Consider the following 15060-nt stretch of genomic DNA (forward strand, 5'->3'; position numbering starts at 1 on the left):
GAAGTGAATCCGGGGAAAGATAAACTCTCATCCGTTAATCTTTATTAAGTGTTGGGGAGAAAAATAAAATCTTTTAAACATTATATATAAATTTTAGATGTTATTTAAAAAGTTTTCGAAAAAAAAATTTTTTTTCTAGTCTGGGCTTTCACAATAGCGTTTTTCGTGTTTTACGAGCTTTTAGTCATCCCTAGGAAAATGGAAAACAGTTTATTTTTTGCATCGTTTTGAGAAACAGTCAGATTTTTTCACTTTTATATTTTATCCCATCTTTGAGGGTCTTCAAAATTACAGATGGGCCAATTTCGGAAGGATATATTCTTAAAGAATCACATTTAGACTATAGGTTCCTTTGACTTTTTTTTTTTTTTTATTTTCACTAGTATTGCGTACAGCTCTGATAAGACCCCAACCATCTCGTTCAAAGCTGCATTTGTACCAAAAAAGATAAAAATCAGTGTAAATAATGAAGAGAAGTATGCAGATAACTTCTAACAAGCATGAATATGGAGTTTATGAACATATTATATAATTTGCATGTGACGTATTTACAGATTCCCTTTTAAACAAATGTACTATAAAAAAATAATATATTATATATATATATTATAAAAAAAATATATTATAATATATATATAATCGAGACGAGTTGATAATAATAATAATAATAATAATCAGCGCAGAGCCCAAACGGTTAGGAGTTGAAAGTTGAAATTTGGTGCACAGTTTGGGTACCAAATTTAAGTACCAAAGTGTTAAGTAACAATGGAAGTGTTAAGTAACAATTGAGAACAAGAGAAAGCGACGTGCAAGATTTACGGGCGCTGGAAAAAAAAAGAAAAAGAGTAACATGTTGGAACCAGTGGTGATATTCGAAATATTTAACAAAGAGTTCGCTAGCAGAAAATTTTTCCCGACAATCACCGACAAACGAAATGGAAGTTTTGGCTAGAAATAAATACAATACCTTTTCTTGCGATATATCTAATAATCAGTGGCGTATTTGGAACGTAACGAGCCCTGGGCGAAGACCAGGTAACAATAGTATATTAGTGCTGTCGACCTTTTTTTTTTTTTTTTTTATTTTAGGCAGAGAAATTTTTTACCCCGAATGGCACTACTCATCAGTGGCGTAGCGTGGGTGTCAGCCGCCCGGAGCGGAGGAAAATTTCGCCGGTCCCTTAAAATTTAGCCCCCTTAAATAATATACGGGAAATCCCTACTAGTCAGTACAGACGGTGTTGTCAGTCGCTACAATGAGCAAGATGTCATTATTATACATTCATTTAAAGAAAGGGGATTCCCCAGTTTCGTCACAGAATAAGTAATGAAAAATTCCGTGCTCATTTCAATCGGTCCGAATCGTAGGTGTTACAAAAATATGAAATGAAATGGTTCAAATTTTTACAAGATATTATTATTAATTATTGTAAAAAATGCCGCCCCCTAAAAGTGCCGCCCGGGGCGAGCCGCCCCTGCCGCCCCCACTACGCTACGCCACTGCTACTCATGGTAGACAGATGTCATAATTTCTCGTAATACAATATTCTTTCTATTTCGCTGTCCATAGCCCGACACGTGTTCCACAGCCATCTTGTATTATCTCACGCGCGTGAGATTGTGGGATTTCTCTTATGACTGGATCTAGTTTCAAAAACTCTCTTGAATCGATCGCGATTAAACCTCGTTCCAGTCGAGATTGAAACGGTCGAGAGCGATCGCACCAAGACATAGTCCCCGACCATGCTCACAATCTAGATTGAAATGCTTGGAACGGGGTATAAGGCTCTAGTTTATTAGTATTACAGAGTATAATACGTATAGTTTAATATATTATGGCCGGATGGCCGAGCAGTCAAGGTGGCAGCCTACCGCTCTGGGGGACCCGGGATCGAATCCGAACGGGTCGAATAATCCCCAAAAATTTTTCGGGGGGTGGTCCGTTCGGATATGTCGGGCCCCGTCCCTCACCACCCGGTCGCCCCATTGTGGGCCTGGCCGAACCCATAATGGGCCTACTAAAAGAGGCCCTCTTAGTGCCCACAGGGCTGAAAGAGTTAGAAAAAAGTTTAATATATTAAAAAATAAAAAAACCACTGAGAAATGTTCCGTGTGTTTAACAAGGTTCGGAAAACTGAAAATTTTAACGGGTTCGGCCGAACCTGTGCGAACCCGCTGAATATCATCACTGGTTGGAACATATTCGATTTTCAAATTTAAACAGATTAGTTCGATTTTTCTCGACCTTTCTTCTTTAGAAAATTCGATGAAAATCGAAAGATATAATCAGAACACGTCGTGAAAATCGAACAATATTAGAACATTCGATTTTCAAATTCGACCTTTCTTTAGAGAAACTTAGTTCGTTGATGAAATTACTCTCTTTTTTGTGACTATAATGTAATAATCTTAAACTTCGCTATCGTTACTTTTGCCCGAGCAACGCCGGGCCTACCTGCTAGTATATATATAAACTAAATTATTCTGACAGGCTCATGCGCTGCGACTGTGAATGATCCGAATTCGAGTTTAGATCGGATAATTATTAGTGGAATTCAATGATGAATATTTAGATAACCCCCTATACATTTTCTCACTCTATTATGCCCCTGGCCGAATCGTGACAAATATGTTTAGCGGTTTTCTTAACGCGAAAATAATTTAAATCGTAATAATTAGGAAATTCTTTCAATTCGATTTTTAAACAAGAATTTTTTAGTGATAAATATTCAAATATTTTGAAATATATATGTAACATATATAAATTAACATGGATGTTCGCTTGTCATAGACCGTTCGACCAATTGCATATTAAATCAATCAAATTATAAAGATGCTTGATGACCTAGGTGATTAAGGCATCAGCCTATATTTCTGGGGTCCCGGGATTCGATTCCGGGTCCACTAGAAATTTTTCTTGGGCTATATGTCTCGGATATGTCGTGTCCATCTCAACACCCGGCCGAACCCACGTTGAGTATAACTAAAACGATTCTCTTAGAGCTCACAGGACAGAGCTTTTTGATTTTTTTTAATCATGCAGGTTAACATTCTTTAAAAATGCAAACAATATACATTTTCGGCTCCATATAATTTGTTATCTTATAAAGTTTTCTATAACGAAAGTGCCAGTAAGATCAATAAGAGCAACAGTAATCGTGGTGATGATAATTGATACATTATATATTTCTATGTTAATGAAAATCACTGGTGCGTTATCCTATGGGCAGAAAGACCCCAAAGAAATCTTTTATAAACTTATTAGTGTACTAAGAATATTGAAATTTAAATTTAAGCATTATCTGGGATCCTAGATTGCTAGTGTGGCTCAGGCACAGGATGCAATGGCACAGCACAGAGATCGCATTAAAAATCAAACGAGGATACCGAAAGAAATTCCCCATGAAGTCAACACTGACACTTATGGTGCTCCCTAATTCAAATTTTCCTGGGAACCATGAATCTATAACGTGCTACCGATGAAAATACAATTAAGTTGATGATGCTATGAAATATTAAACTGCACAATAATGAATTTTTAGTAAGGATTTCGACATAACGTTTTCTTAATTTTATCACATGATATCTACATCACTTTGTCAATAAGTTTAAAACTTTTTGAACGCTTACATAATACGAGTTTTCAGGCAATCATATGGATGACACGTCAATTTTGACGAAACTACATTATGAGTGTCATATATTTCATACGTATACAGTTAAAAATATATATATATTTTATAACATGTTATTAAATGTAACATTTAATAACATGTTAATAAAAATGTAACATTTTTATAACATGTTGTTAAATGTTATATATTTTTAATTTCCGACATTTGGAGGGAACATATATATATATATATATATACAGGGTGGGCCAACGAAAACGAAACGGCAGAGTGTTCGTGTTCGTCCAAGCAAATCGCTCGGACAGGTCGATTTTATTCTCGAGGGGACATCTTATGCAATAAAGTTTTTGCGAATCTGAATATTAAGTAAACAAACATTTTTTTTTTTAAATAAATGTTTGTTTAGTTAATACAAAATAAATGAGTTTTTAAAATTTTTGTTGTCTGTTGTATTCAGAATCGCAAAAACTTTATTGCAAAAGATGTCCCCTCAAGAATAAAATCGACCTGTCCGAGCGATTAGCTTGGACGAACACGAACACACTGCCGTTTCGTTTTCGTTGGCCCACCCTGCATATATATATATATGCCCTGTGGGCACTAACAGAGTGTTTTTATTTAGGAAAGTCATTATAGGTTCGGCCAGCCCACAATGGGGCGGACACCTGATAAAGGACGGGGCCCGACATATTCGGACGGACCATCCCCGATAAAATTCCTGGTTTTTTGACTCATCCAGATTGATCTTGGGTCCCCAGAGCGGTAAGCTGCCACGTTAACCATTCGGCCATCTGTTCATTAATGTATATACAATATTTATTATTTTTAACAATCTGATCAAATTATTATTAATTAATAATTATTAATGTAGAAAATTTAAAAGTTACTATTCAATATTTTTTTTATTTCTGCATCTTAATACACGTAAGACCAATATCATCCGATAGAGGGCGCGGAAATTTCCGACTTGCCTGGGACAAAATTATATCTTAAAAACAATCGCTCGAGTTTATGAAAAATATTTTTGTTTGTTGTATTTTTAACAAAATTATACTTTAATTAATAATAATTTTTTAAAGTTAATATCGATGAATTTAAAAAATAAATTAAATTAAATTTCGTCAGTCGTGACGTAACGATGTAGTTTTTGAATCGCGGGGAGTGTTCGAGTCGGGATGCAATAAATGGCAGCGATCGAAGCGTGTTGTGACAGCTGATACAAGAATACTATTATATAATCGACGATATTAAGAAAAATTACGTTTCAAAAACGAATATGCAACATTTTATCACGAAAATTCGCAAGGATGTAATTTCCGACATTTGGAGGGAACATTTTACTTCACGTTACGTGATACAATTCGTAACAATTACGAATCGAGATTTAAGTGTTGACGATTGTTCGAATTTATGTCTTTAAATGTTTGAATCCATAGACATCAACGATTGATTAAAAAATAAAAACAGAAAAAATGGATGAATTAAATCAGATATTTATTCACAAAGCCGAATATATTAAGGGTAAGTGGTTATTTTATTATTCGTTTGACATTATTTTTTGATTGATGTTTAAATGTCATATATTTGTGATTAATTGAGATGAAGATATTCGATAATGAAGTACTCCCATTGGATATAAATCGGTTATTAATCATATTTAAAACTGCATAAGAAAATATTGCGAATAGAACAAATTAATTTTTTGATCAAAATTGCTTTTTTTTTTTTTTAATGGAGTGAAAGTTGGTGTTTTTAAAGAATGCTGTGTTTTTCTGGCTTTGAATTGCATTTTTCTGCTAGTAAATATGTTTCTCTACCTTAAAATCATGATCTTATGCTGTATGATTGTATTTTCTGCTCTAATTTTTGTTTATTTCTCCACTTTAAAAAATAAATAAATTCATTTTTAACTGGTAAATATATAAAAGTTGATGTTTAAATTATAAATGGAGGAGATAATTTTGTAGAAATCTTCCAAATTATCTGCTAAATGTAGTGAGAAGCTAAGAAAATAACTAAATCTTGGGTAAAATTGCAGTTCTGAAAGAGGGGTTTGGACCCTCAAATTTTAGATTTCTTTTACTTGTATAGGTATGGTTTACAGCTGTTATAAGGTCCAACTGTTTCATTCTCAACTGCATTTGTACCAAATTATGCATTGTATCATTTCTTGTTAATTAAAAAGTAAGATAAATTACTTATCAGAACTTATATTTCAGTTGAATATTATTCAGATGAGAGTTGGCTCTGTAGAAGTCTAGTTGACGAAGCATCTTTCAAGAGCTGTTTCTCTCTTTATTAATTTGAATTTTTATCTGTGAAGCAGTTATCTTTCTAACATAACATAATTATTTACACCTCAAGAAAATAATACATAGTTATGTGCAGTAGCATAACTAGAACCAGTATTAAAGGGAGCCTGAAATAGAACATAGGAATGTGAATGAAGAATAAACCTTTAAATATTGTATATACATTAGTGCATTTGTCACATTCAAATCTTTTTCCAATATTTAATTTTTTCTTAATTTATATTATAAAGGTAAGGGGTCCTGGGCTCCTGCTCCCCTCTGGTTATGGTGTTGATTATGTGGCACCAAGTTTTATTCAATAATAATTGTTTATTTACTATAAAATAAAAATATTTATAGAAAAATGCTAATTTGAAGCAAAGCTATCCAATAAGATAGAAATTATTTAAGAATTTTTCTGGATATATAGTAAATTTTAAAAGTAGAAGGTAAACATTAATATTTTATTGGAGGCTTAAATAGTTTATAGCATGAAAACCTGTAGGTTAGGCATCTTGTTGAAGAGTTGTGGTAAAGTCTCGTGGTGAAATTTCTGTTATGGGGTCAAAATTTGTCAGAGAATTCCTAATTTTTAGAGATGGTCTTGTATAAGATTGCAATATATGCATATTAACAGAAGTAACTGTCATATCAATCTTAAGTGCTGTAAATATTTATATATGTATATATAAACATGCATAACTGTGTTGTTTACTACTGATATACTATACTTGAATACTTTAATTAATACATAGAAAATAAACATTCCTGTTTTTGCTAAACATCTCAGTTAAACATAAGTTTATGTTAGCCTCTTCCAAACATACATGTAATTTTTTCTCCTAAAATATTAATTAAATTGCTCTAAATTTTATACATAAAATATTATGCAATATTCTCTTAACTATAAAAATATCAGTTATCTAAAATTAAACTGTTAACCTTGATGGAAGCGTCTGCTTGCAAACAGTTATTATAGCAGCAAAGAAGGGCAAGAGTTTGATTAATCAATCAATATTCTTGATAAAAGTTCAGTTATTTAACTATACAGATCTTGTTATTTATTCACATGATGACGAGTCAATAAGGCTTATCGTCATAATAAATTCTAAAATTTGGTTTTAAGATGATCAAAAAATATGCAATGAAACTTGTCAAACATCTTTATTATATATTCTAAAGTGACCTTTATTAGAAGTTGGAAAAATAAAAATATATTTTTTTAGAAATGAATCTGAGTCTTATAAGATTATATGGATGAAAATTTTATTACCTATTTCCGGTAAAGAAAATAAAATTTGCACTTTAAACTTTAATTCTGTTATAAATATTTTGAGTTAACTTTCTTTCAGGATGATGATTTATAATGGCGACTGACATAGAAGAAAACTTCACATACTTAATCGAGTTTCATTATTATTTTATGTGAAATAACTTTCTATCTGATGATAAAATATTGTAGATGTATATTCAGAGATTACGAAGTATGATGATATTTTTATGGAAACTAATCATTTTAATTTAATTCTATTGATATGTTGAATTAAATACTATTTTCCATTTTCTAAATATAATCATTTGTTGGTCCTTCAATTGTCTGTTTAGAATATTCTTAAGAATTCTTTAATTAATAAAAATCCAAACTAAAAAGATGAAAATCGTTATAAATTTACTTCTAGAATTCATTTCCTGACTCACTGGGATTAGTTAAACAAAATATTTTCTTTTAAATGTGAATTTTAAATCATTTTGTTAGTTTTCCAAATGAGTTTTCTTCTTCCTCTACTCATCCTTTTCCTATCTCTTCTTATCTTTCTTCTACTCATCCTTGTTTTTAATCTGTTCTCTTCCTATCTCTTTTCTTCATCTTTCACTTCCTTCTCTTCTTATCCTTCTATTTCTCTTTCTCCAATAATTCTTCTTTACAAGAAAATGGGATTTTGCTAATTAAAATTCATAGAATGTTTAATTTTATATATAAATTATTAATTTATAAAATATTTGAGATTTTTTTAAATGTATTTATTCATTTTATGTAATAAAATATAATTTTTTATTTTCTCCGCCTCTTTTTCCTCTTCTTACGCATCCATTATAATTTATGTATATGCTTTTGACATTTCCTTTTCTTAATTCTTGTACAAAAGTTGTTTTTAAAAATATATTTACGTAAATTTTAAACTAAGAGTATTTATATCATCTGACCTGTTCTGACCTCATTTCTACCAGTATTACAATTCATTTTTCCTTTTTTTATTTTCTGTTAAATTGATATTCCAAAAATATAAAATATTGATTTATTCATAAAAATGTATAATTTAATATGGCTGCGTAATAATAAAATTTTACGTCAATCCTTCATTCAACTCTAGACAAACGTGGCTTTGATGCTAAATCTCATTTCTCGATTTGACGAATGACTGAGCCGTCTCCTTAGATTTTTGCAGAGTTTGTAGAATTGATACAAAATCAAATTCTTGCTATTAAGAAACACAAAATGAGAAATTGCACATAAATTTATACAATTAAGTTTTCAATCTTTTTACTTATTCAAAAATTAAAGATTTTATAAAGATTTGTTTGCTTGATGCATGTAAATTTTAAGTTAAATTGGCAAGAAAAGAATGTTGATTTATTATATTTAGTAAGAATGTATACAAATGAAATGTTTTTAAAGAAATAAATTGAAGCTTTTAGGTATGCAAATCATACTTTGTAATGTTTTCATAACATTACAAATTACGATTTATACCACTTTACGGACATTTCAATTTATAACATTGTTTGATAAAATCAGTAATAAAGAATGAAGAAAAAAAATACGAAATAAATAAATCTAAATATGCACCCATTACAAAATACTCCCATTAGCGATATTTGCAGGAAGATAAAACTAAACCAAGATATTTATAAGATAGATAAATGATTCTTGTAATAGAAATTTTTGGTCGTTTACATAATAGGCACGTATCTTTGAAAATTTGGGTAAATTGGAATGTCATTTTCTTTAAATGACATCTTTAACTTAAAATTGTTTTTTTTAAAACATGAAATATAAACAAATTTATTATTTATCCTAAAGAAAGAACTTAGTTTTAGTGTAGATACTTATTTTTAGAAGACAAATAATAAAATACGTAATTGAGTTTTGTAATTCTGAAATGCGTCGTTTGATTTTTATAGATGTTATTTATTGAATTTTGTTAATGTTTTGCTTTAAGACTTGTATTTTATGTACTTTGTTTCAAAGGAATTGCCAAATGTAGACATTAGTTGTTTAATCAGGATAGGGTCAGAAAACTTGAATATTTCTCTCGAACAACAGGTGTGAATCACAACATATTCTAAAGCTTCTTCGTTATTTACTTAATATAGAAATGATAGAAATGCAAGACTTTCAAGGTAGTTAAAACTAGCATCGATTACAAGTGGGTGTCAAAAGTGGGAGATGTTAGAATCAGAAAAACAAAGTTTTTTTATAATTATCTGGTCATGCGCATAATGACTTTAAAACCTTAACTAAATAATTTAGCCAGTTTACAAATGAATGAGCAAATTAAATTCCAAGAGATCTGTACAAAATATTTTTTAAAATACTTTTTAAATTTCGTCATAAAAATGAGAGTTTTTGTAGTGCGAAAATTAGGTTATTATAAAGCTGAATAATTATTTTGTTAAAAAATATAATTCTTTGTTTTTCTTACAATTCTAATACTCTAAAACAAAGCTTTAAATTCTTGTTTGCACGTAAGGTATTCATCAATGAGTTAAGTAATGAAAATATCGTGTCGGGTGTTATTACTTATCCCGAGTGGATTTGTATTATGCATGTTGCTTTCTTCCTCCTCTTTATCTTTGGATATTAAATTTTTATTGGCTAGAGACAATATTCTTAAGTAGTGTTTAGTTTTCTTTATAAGTTTATCTTTTCCCAAAGGGATACTTTTCCTTTTTTTATATTTCTGAATTTAATATTTAAACTATTACAATTTTATTTATTTTTACCTCAAATGAAATTTTGATGTGGTGATAAAAAAAATTAAATAAATTTTTGTTTTTAATTTATTTGCTTTAAATGTCATTCTACAGGATACTGGATTCTAGAATTTCAATATATATATTTTTTATGCATAATCTAGGATTCAAATAGACTAGAATATGGCTCACACATTTCAGTTCTAAGATGAAAATAGATTTATTTACAAGTAGTATCAGATTTAAAGTTGCATTATTTATAATAATGTAGGATATAAATTAATATTGGATTTATAAGAACAAACATATTTTAAATCATATATATATATATATATATATATAATATATATCAATATTACATATCACATATCAACTAAAGCTAGATGATCTAAGTAGTAAATATCATATATAAATGATGATTTTTCTAACTATTTATGAGTGTTAACTTACAATTTGTATGACTTTTTTGTGCCTAGATGTCCCATCTCTAATTATAACACGGAAATTAATCTTTTTAACACGAGCTGATTTAAATGTATAGTATTTGTACTCTCTTATATACAGTATAATGTAATACTTGAATGTATGGGACAACAATTATAAATCCTGTTTTATCTATTAAAAAAAAACAGACTCCTGCATTATGATAAATACTAAACATTCAACTCTGATGTTAATCATAATATAGGAATATAAAATAAAATTAAAATATATAGTATTTGTAGCAGCAAATTTGAATTTTTGAGATATGAGTCAGATGTTTTCAATATATAAAATTCTTAACTACACAGGTTCATATGACTTTTATATTATGAATCCTATATGTTTCATTTCTATATTATTTCTTGAGAATATGACTTCTACATTTGAGTCAAATGTATAAATGTGTGTGTATTATATACAAACCAGGATGTAAAATATATATGAAGGATTCAAATGCATTTCTTTCTTACTATAATTTTTAGAAATATTTCTGTAATTAGTTTTGAATATTTGCAGTAAATATAATAAATACAAAAATAACCCGATTAATTTCAAATACCAAACAAACAACCAGGTTGTTTATCAGTCTATAAGGCTAAATAATTTAATTTTAGAATATTTGGGAAGGAAAGATTGGCCTGGAATGGAACTCAAATTTATAAATCTGGCTGTTTGTTTGGTATTTATGGTAAATTAATTGATTTTATATTCAAAATTATTATAAATCTTAAATTTTTTCTTCTTGAATTTTAATTAGAATTAATTGAGGATTATCTTTGACCTTGGTACAAAAACAAATACAGTAGTTTCAAATTATTAAACAAACCTTTTTTTTTATATTTAAGATAAGAAATGATTTTTTTAATTAAAATTAAAAAGGTCTCTGTAGAATTTTTATTAATTAAAAACGAAAATATGGAATATTTTCATAACATAATTAATTTTGTTCTAAACCAAGTATTTTTTTTCTGTTTTAAAAAATTGTTACACGCACATTCTTAGTGCAGTAATTAATGCAAATTTTAAAAACTTAATTATCCATGAAGCTAAATTTATAAGTTTGATAATTAAATATTTAATTAATGTTTTTTTACCTGCTGCTAAAATTTAAAAATTAAAATGTCACACTTTTTTTAATGGTAATTAGAATTACTTTATAAATAAACAAATTAATTTTATACATTTTTAAGTAGAAAATGTTTAATGCGTTTCCTCATTACAGTAAAGAGAGATTTTGGATTATAATTTTGCTGAAAATTAAATCTTGGCTTGTAGGCAACTAGAAGAAAATCCATTCTTAATGCGATAAAGACGGTTTAATTGTATAAAAAAAGTACGTTTTAAATCATTGTATAATGGGAAATCGTATCTGCAATTATTTTTTCTTTTTTTGTTGTTGTTATATAATTACAGTAATTTAAAGAGAAAAAATTGCATTGTATGAACAAGATAATTTTATTTTGAGTAATGTCCATTGCCAGAAAATAATAGAAAGACATTGTAAAGGTGATTTGTATGTAGATGGGGATAAAGATTGCCGTGTGAGAAAACAATTATCTACCTAATAAAAAGCATGTCTGGTTGTTGACCCATTTAGCATTCTCGTCTTCAAACACATTAATTGATCGCCAAATAAAATAATAAATTGTACACTCAATTAATTTCTTGCTACTGTAATTGTATTCTGGTCTAAGAGTTAAATAATATGACACACAACTCTTATAAAGTAATAAAAATACTTATTTATGCTGTAATTTCATAATAGGCAGTACCTCAATTACATAATTGAACAGTGTGTGACTGCTTTAAATTTTAATGATGATGACTGTTATATGTATATGGCAGAAGATTTAAGAGTAATATTGCTTTTTTTTTTTTATTGTGGTGATGATAAAGATGAGTTATTAAACAAATCTATTTTTATAGATCGACTGTACCTTGCTACAATTTCAGAATCAACCAAGCCGAAGATAACGTCCACAGTTCATTTCTTTTCAATAGATGAAGAACTTGTTTATGAAAGGTAAACTAACTTTCCGGAATAAAAAAAATTATTAATATTATAGAATTCTATTTATACATATTTAAATAATACAGCATTCAAACGAGGCCGGCTTTTAGTGTTAAGCAGGCGGAAGCTGTCAAAAATAGCAAATTAAAATACTTATAAAAACTGTTTACAGCCAAACTGTAGTAGTAGTAATTAAATACAAATAACAATTTTATTTAAATATTTTGATATTTTCTGAATAATTTTTCACTTTTCAGCTTCTATGCAGATTTCGGTCCCTTAAATCTGGCCATGATATATCGTTACTGTTGTAAATTAAACAAGAAGTTAAAGGTAAATACAATTTGTTCATACTTTTCTACCCTTTAATTATATTTAACCTTAATAAAAATATTTCCTGAACTTGTAAATCAAGTTATTCTCAACTTATATAAAAATAGAGATAAGGGAAAGAAATGAGATCAAGAAAAGTACGGTGGAAATAGCTTGATTTCTTCTTTATTTTTTACGCACCAACCTTAAAGTAAACGTCATTAATATATATTTATGACAGCCACATCTTTGGATTAGAAATTTTCAATAATTCATTTCAGATAGACCTTGACGAATGGGTATCAAAAGGGAATTTATTATATAGATTTTTTTCTTTGAATATTTTTAGTTAAATAATGGAGGAACTTGGCTGAATATAAAACACCTTACATATTTACTTAAACATATTTACTCTTCCTCTCCTCCTCCTCTTAATCTGGTTTAAATTCAACTTTAAAATTTTTATTTATTTTAATTTTTATAACTACTCCAAGTCTCTGTGCATATTTGATGAGTTTTAGGATTTTTTCTAGACATAAAAAAATTATGGAAACTGAAAACAGGTAGCATTTATTGATGTTTATGGATGTGCATTTGGCAGTTATTTTTTCTTATAGGTTATGTAAACACCCATAACTCTTTCTACTTTTTTAGGAGTGTGAATGTCAATAGCTTTGGCCTTGAGTAAAAAGGAAGAGGGGAGAAGAACGGGAAAAAACAGGTTTAAATAACTTGCGTAATCTGTTACTTTTTCACTGTTCAGCCAATAGTTGGAGATATTCCAAATTTTTTAGTAAAAAAACAAGATGTAAACTCTAAAAGATTTCACCTTTTTCTTTTTGTATTAAGTTAATCTGAAATTTCTCTTTTGTTAAATCAATTTTTTTTTGTTTTTAAATTAACCAGTTGAAATTATGTATTTTGTTTTTCATAAATTCTGTATAAAGCTATCAAAATAACAGGTCAAACATAATTATTTTCAGATTTTTCTTTGTAAATCATTCATCTACTACTGATTAACATTGCCCGCTCCGCTCTGACAAAAATTGGGTCATTCGAGTCGTTAACTCGATATAAATGATTAAATTTACTTTTTTTTTTTTTAAGTTTTAATTCTTTTGAGGCCGGTGCACTTTGGGAAAAGTAAGTTTTCATACGTTCGATTTGTCATTTTATCCAAGTTCAAAAGCGTTTCGGGACGTATCTATAGGAATTTATGCCCTGAAACTAGGTTATTTTCTCTTAATGTTCCCCGTATACCGAGAATTAATTAGTGTAGTTCTATTACTGACGATAACGGGAATTCCTTCTGAAAATATTTCGGTTGGTGTTCGTTAAGTTTTCAAACTACTCCAGATTTATGCCCGATCGCTTAACGTATTGGTATGCCGCTTCGCACCGTCGATCGAAACGATGAACTATGTTCGTTGTTGTATTAATTTAGAAGTTTCCAGGCGAAAAATCGATTCTCGAAACGCTTTACGAACAATTTTCTATTTGATTTTTATTAATTTTTTTTTATATTTAATATTTTTTTAAAAAAAGTACAATTTAGTCATTCGTTTCATCACGAAATTTAAATTACTCTAATACGATGTCGATTGTTTATAACGGAAATTCATTAATTTTAAATTATTATTATTATTATTATAAAAATTTAAAATTAAATTTAATGGTAACTCAATTTAAAGCCGAAATTATTAATAAACTGGTAAGAAAAATTTTAAAAGTTTTTGAGGCTATATTATCGATTTTTAATAAATTCTTCGACTTTGTTCTATCCTCATCGGAAGTCTAAATGACTCTAATATGAAGTCATTGAAAATTGTAATTAAAATCCATAAATTTCAAATTATTATGTAAATTGAATGTGTATTTGTTGCATAAAAAGCATTTTTTCGACTAAATTTTGAATATAAACCGATAAAACGATATTTTCGTGATATTTTAAATTTCTGGAGAGGGGGGAATGAAGCCTAGTTGGAATTCAATAGGAATTACTCTAAATAAACCTAATTCGGTCGGGGGGGACGACGATCACAGAATTACAAAACGGGAGGAAATCAACATTATCGCTTAAAACGCGAAGGTATATCCGATTTGAAAGAGTAATTATAATAATATTGTAAAGGTAGTTTCATGAAAAGTTGTACAGATTTCCGCAATAATTCGAACAACCACACCCGAATTGACGTCAAGCTGAGAGCGGGAGAGAGAGATTCACTTCGATTAACTTCCCTCTTTTTCTTCTCTAATCGAATTGTGTAGGCTATATAAAAATGGAAGCGTCGCGTTAATTATCGTTAACGATTGTTTTTAAACAGAGAAGGGAAAGCGAGTTGTAAATCAATCCGTT

At 28.9% G+C, this 15060-nt stretch overlaps 1 protein-coding gene across 1 annotated transcript in view; it reads left to right on the top strand.

Moving 5' to 3' along the window:
• The first annotated feature begins 4745 nt into the window (after positions 1 to 4745).
• LOC136981493 (dual specificity protein phosphatase CDC14C-like) overlaps positions 4746 to 15060 on the top strand; it is a 32683-nt gene continuing 22368 nt past the window's right edge. Inside the window, exons 1-3 of the mRNA XM_067277798.1 lie at positions 4746 to 5153; positions 12308 to 12404; positions 12650 to 12725. Coding sequence (XP_067133899.1) covers positions 5105 to 5153; positions 12308 to 12404; positions 12650 to 12725 — 222 coding nt within the window. The 5' untranslated portion in view covers positions 4746 to 5104. The remainder of the gene's footprint in view (positions 5154 to 12307; positions 12405 to 12649; positions 12726 to 15060) is intronic.

Source organism: Centruroides vittatus, unplaced genomic scaffold, assembly GCF_030686945.1.
Source record: "Centruroides vittatus isolate TY-2023 unplaced genomic scaffold, ASM3068694v2 contig_766, whole genome shotgun sequence".
Classification (NCBI taxonomy): domain Eukaryota; kingdom Metazoa; phylum Arthropoda; class Arachnida; order Scorpiones; family Buthidae; genus Centruroides; species Centruroides vittatus.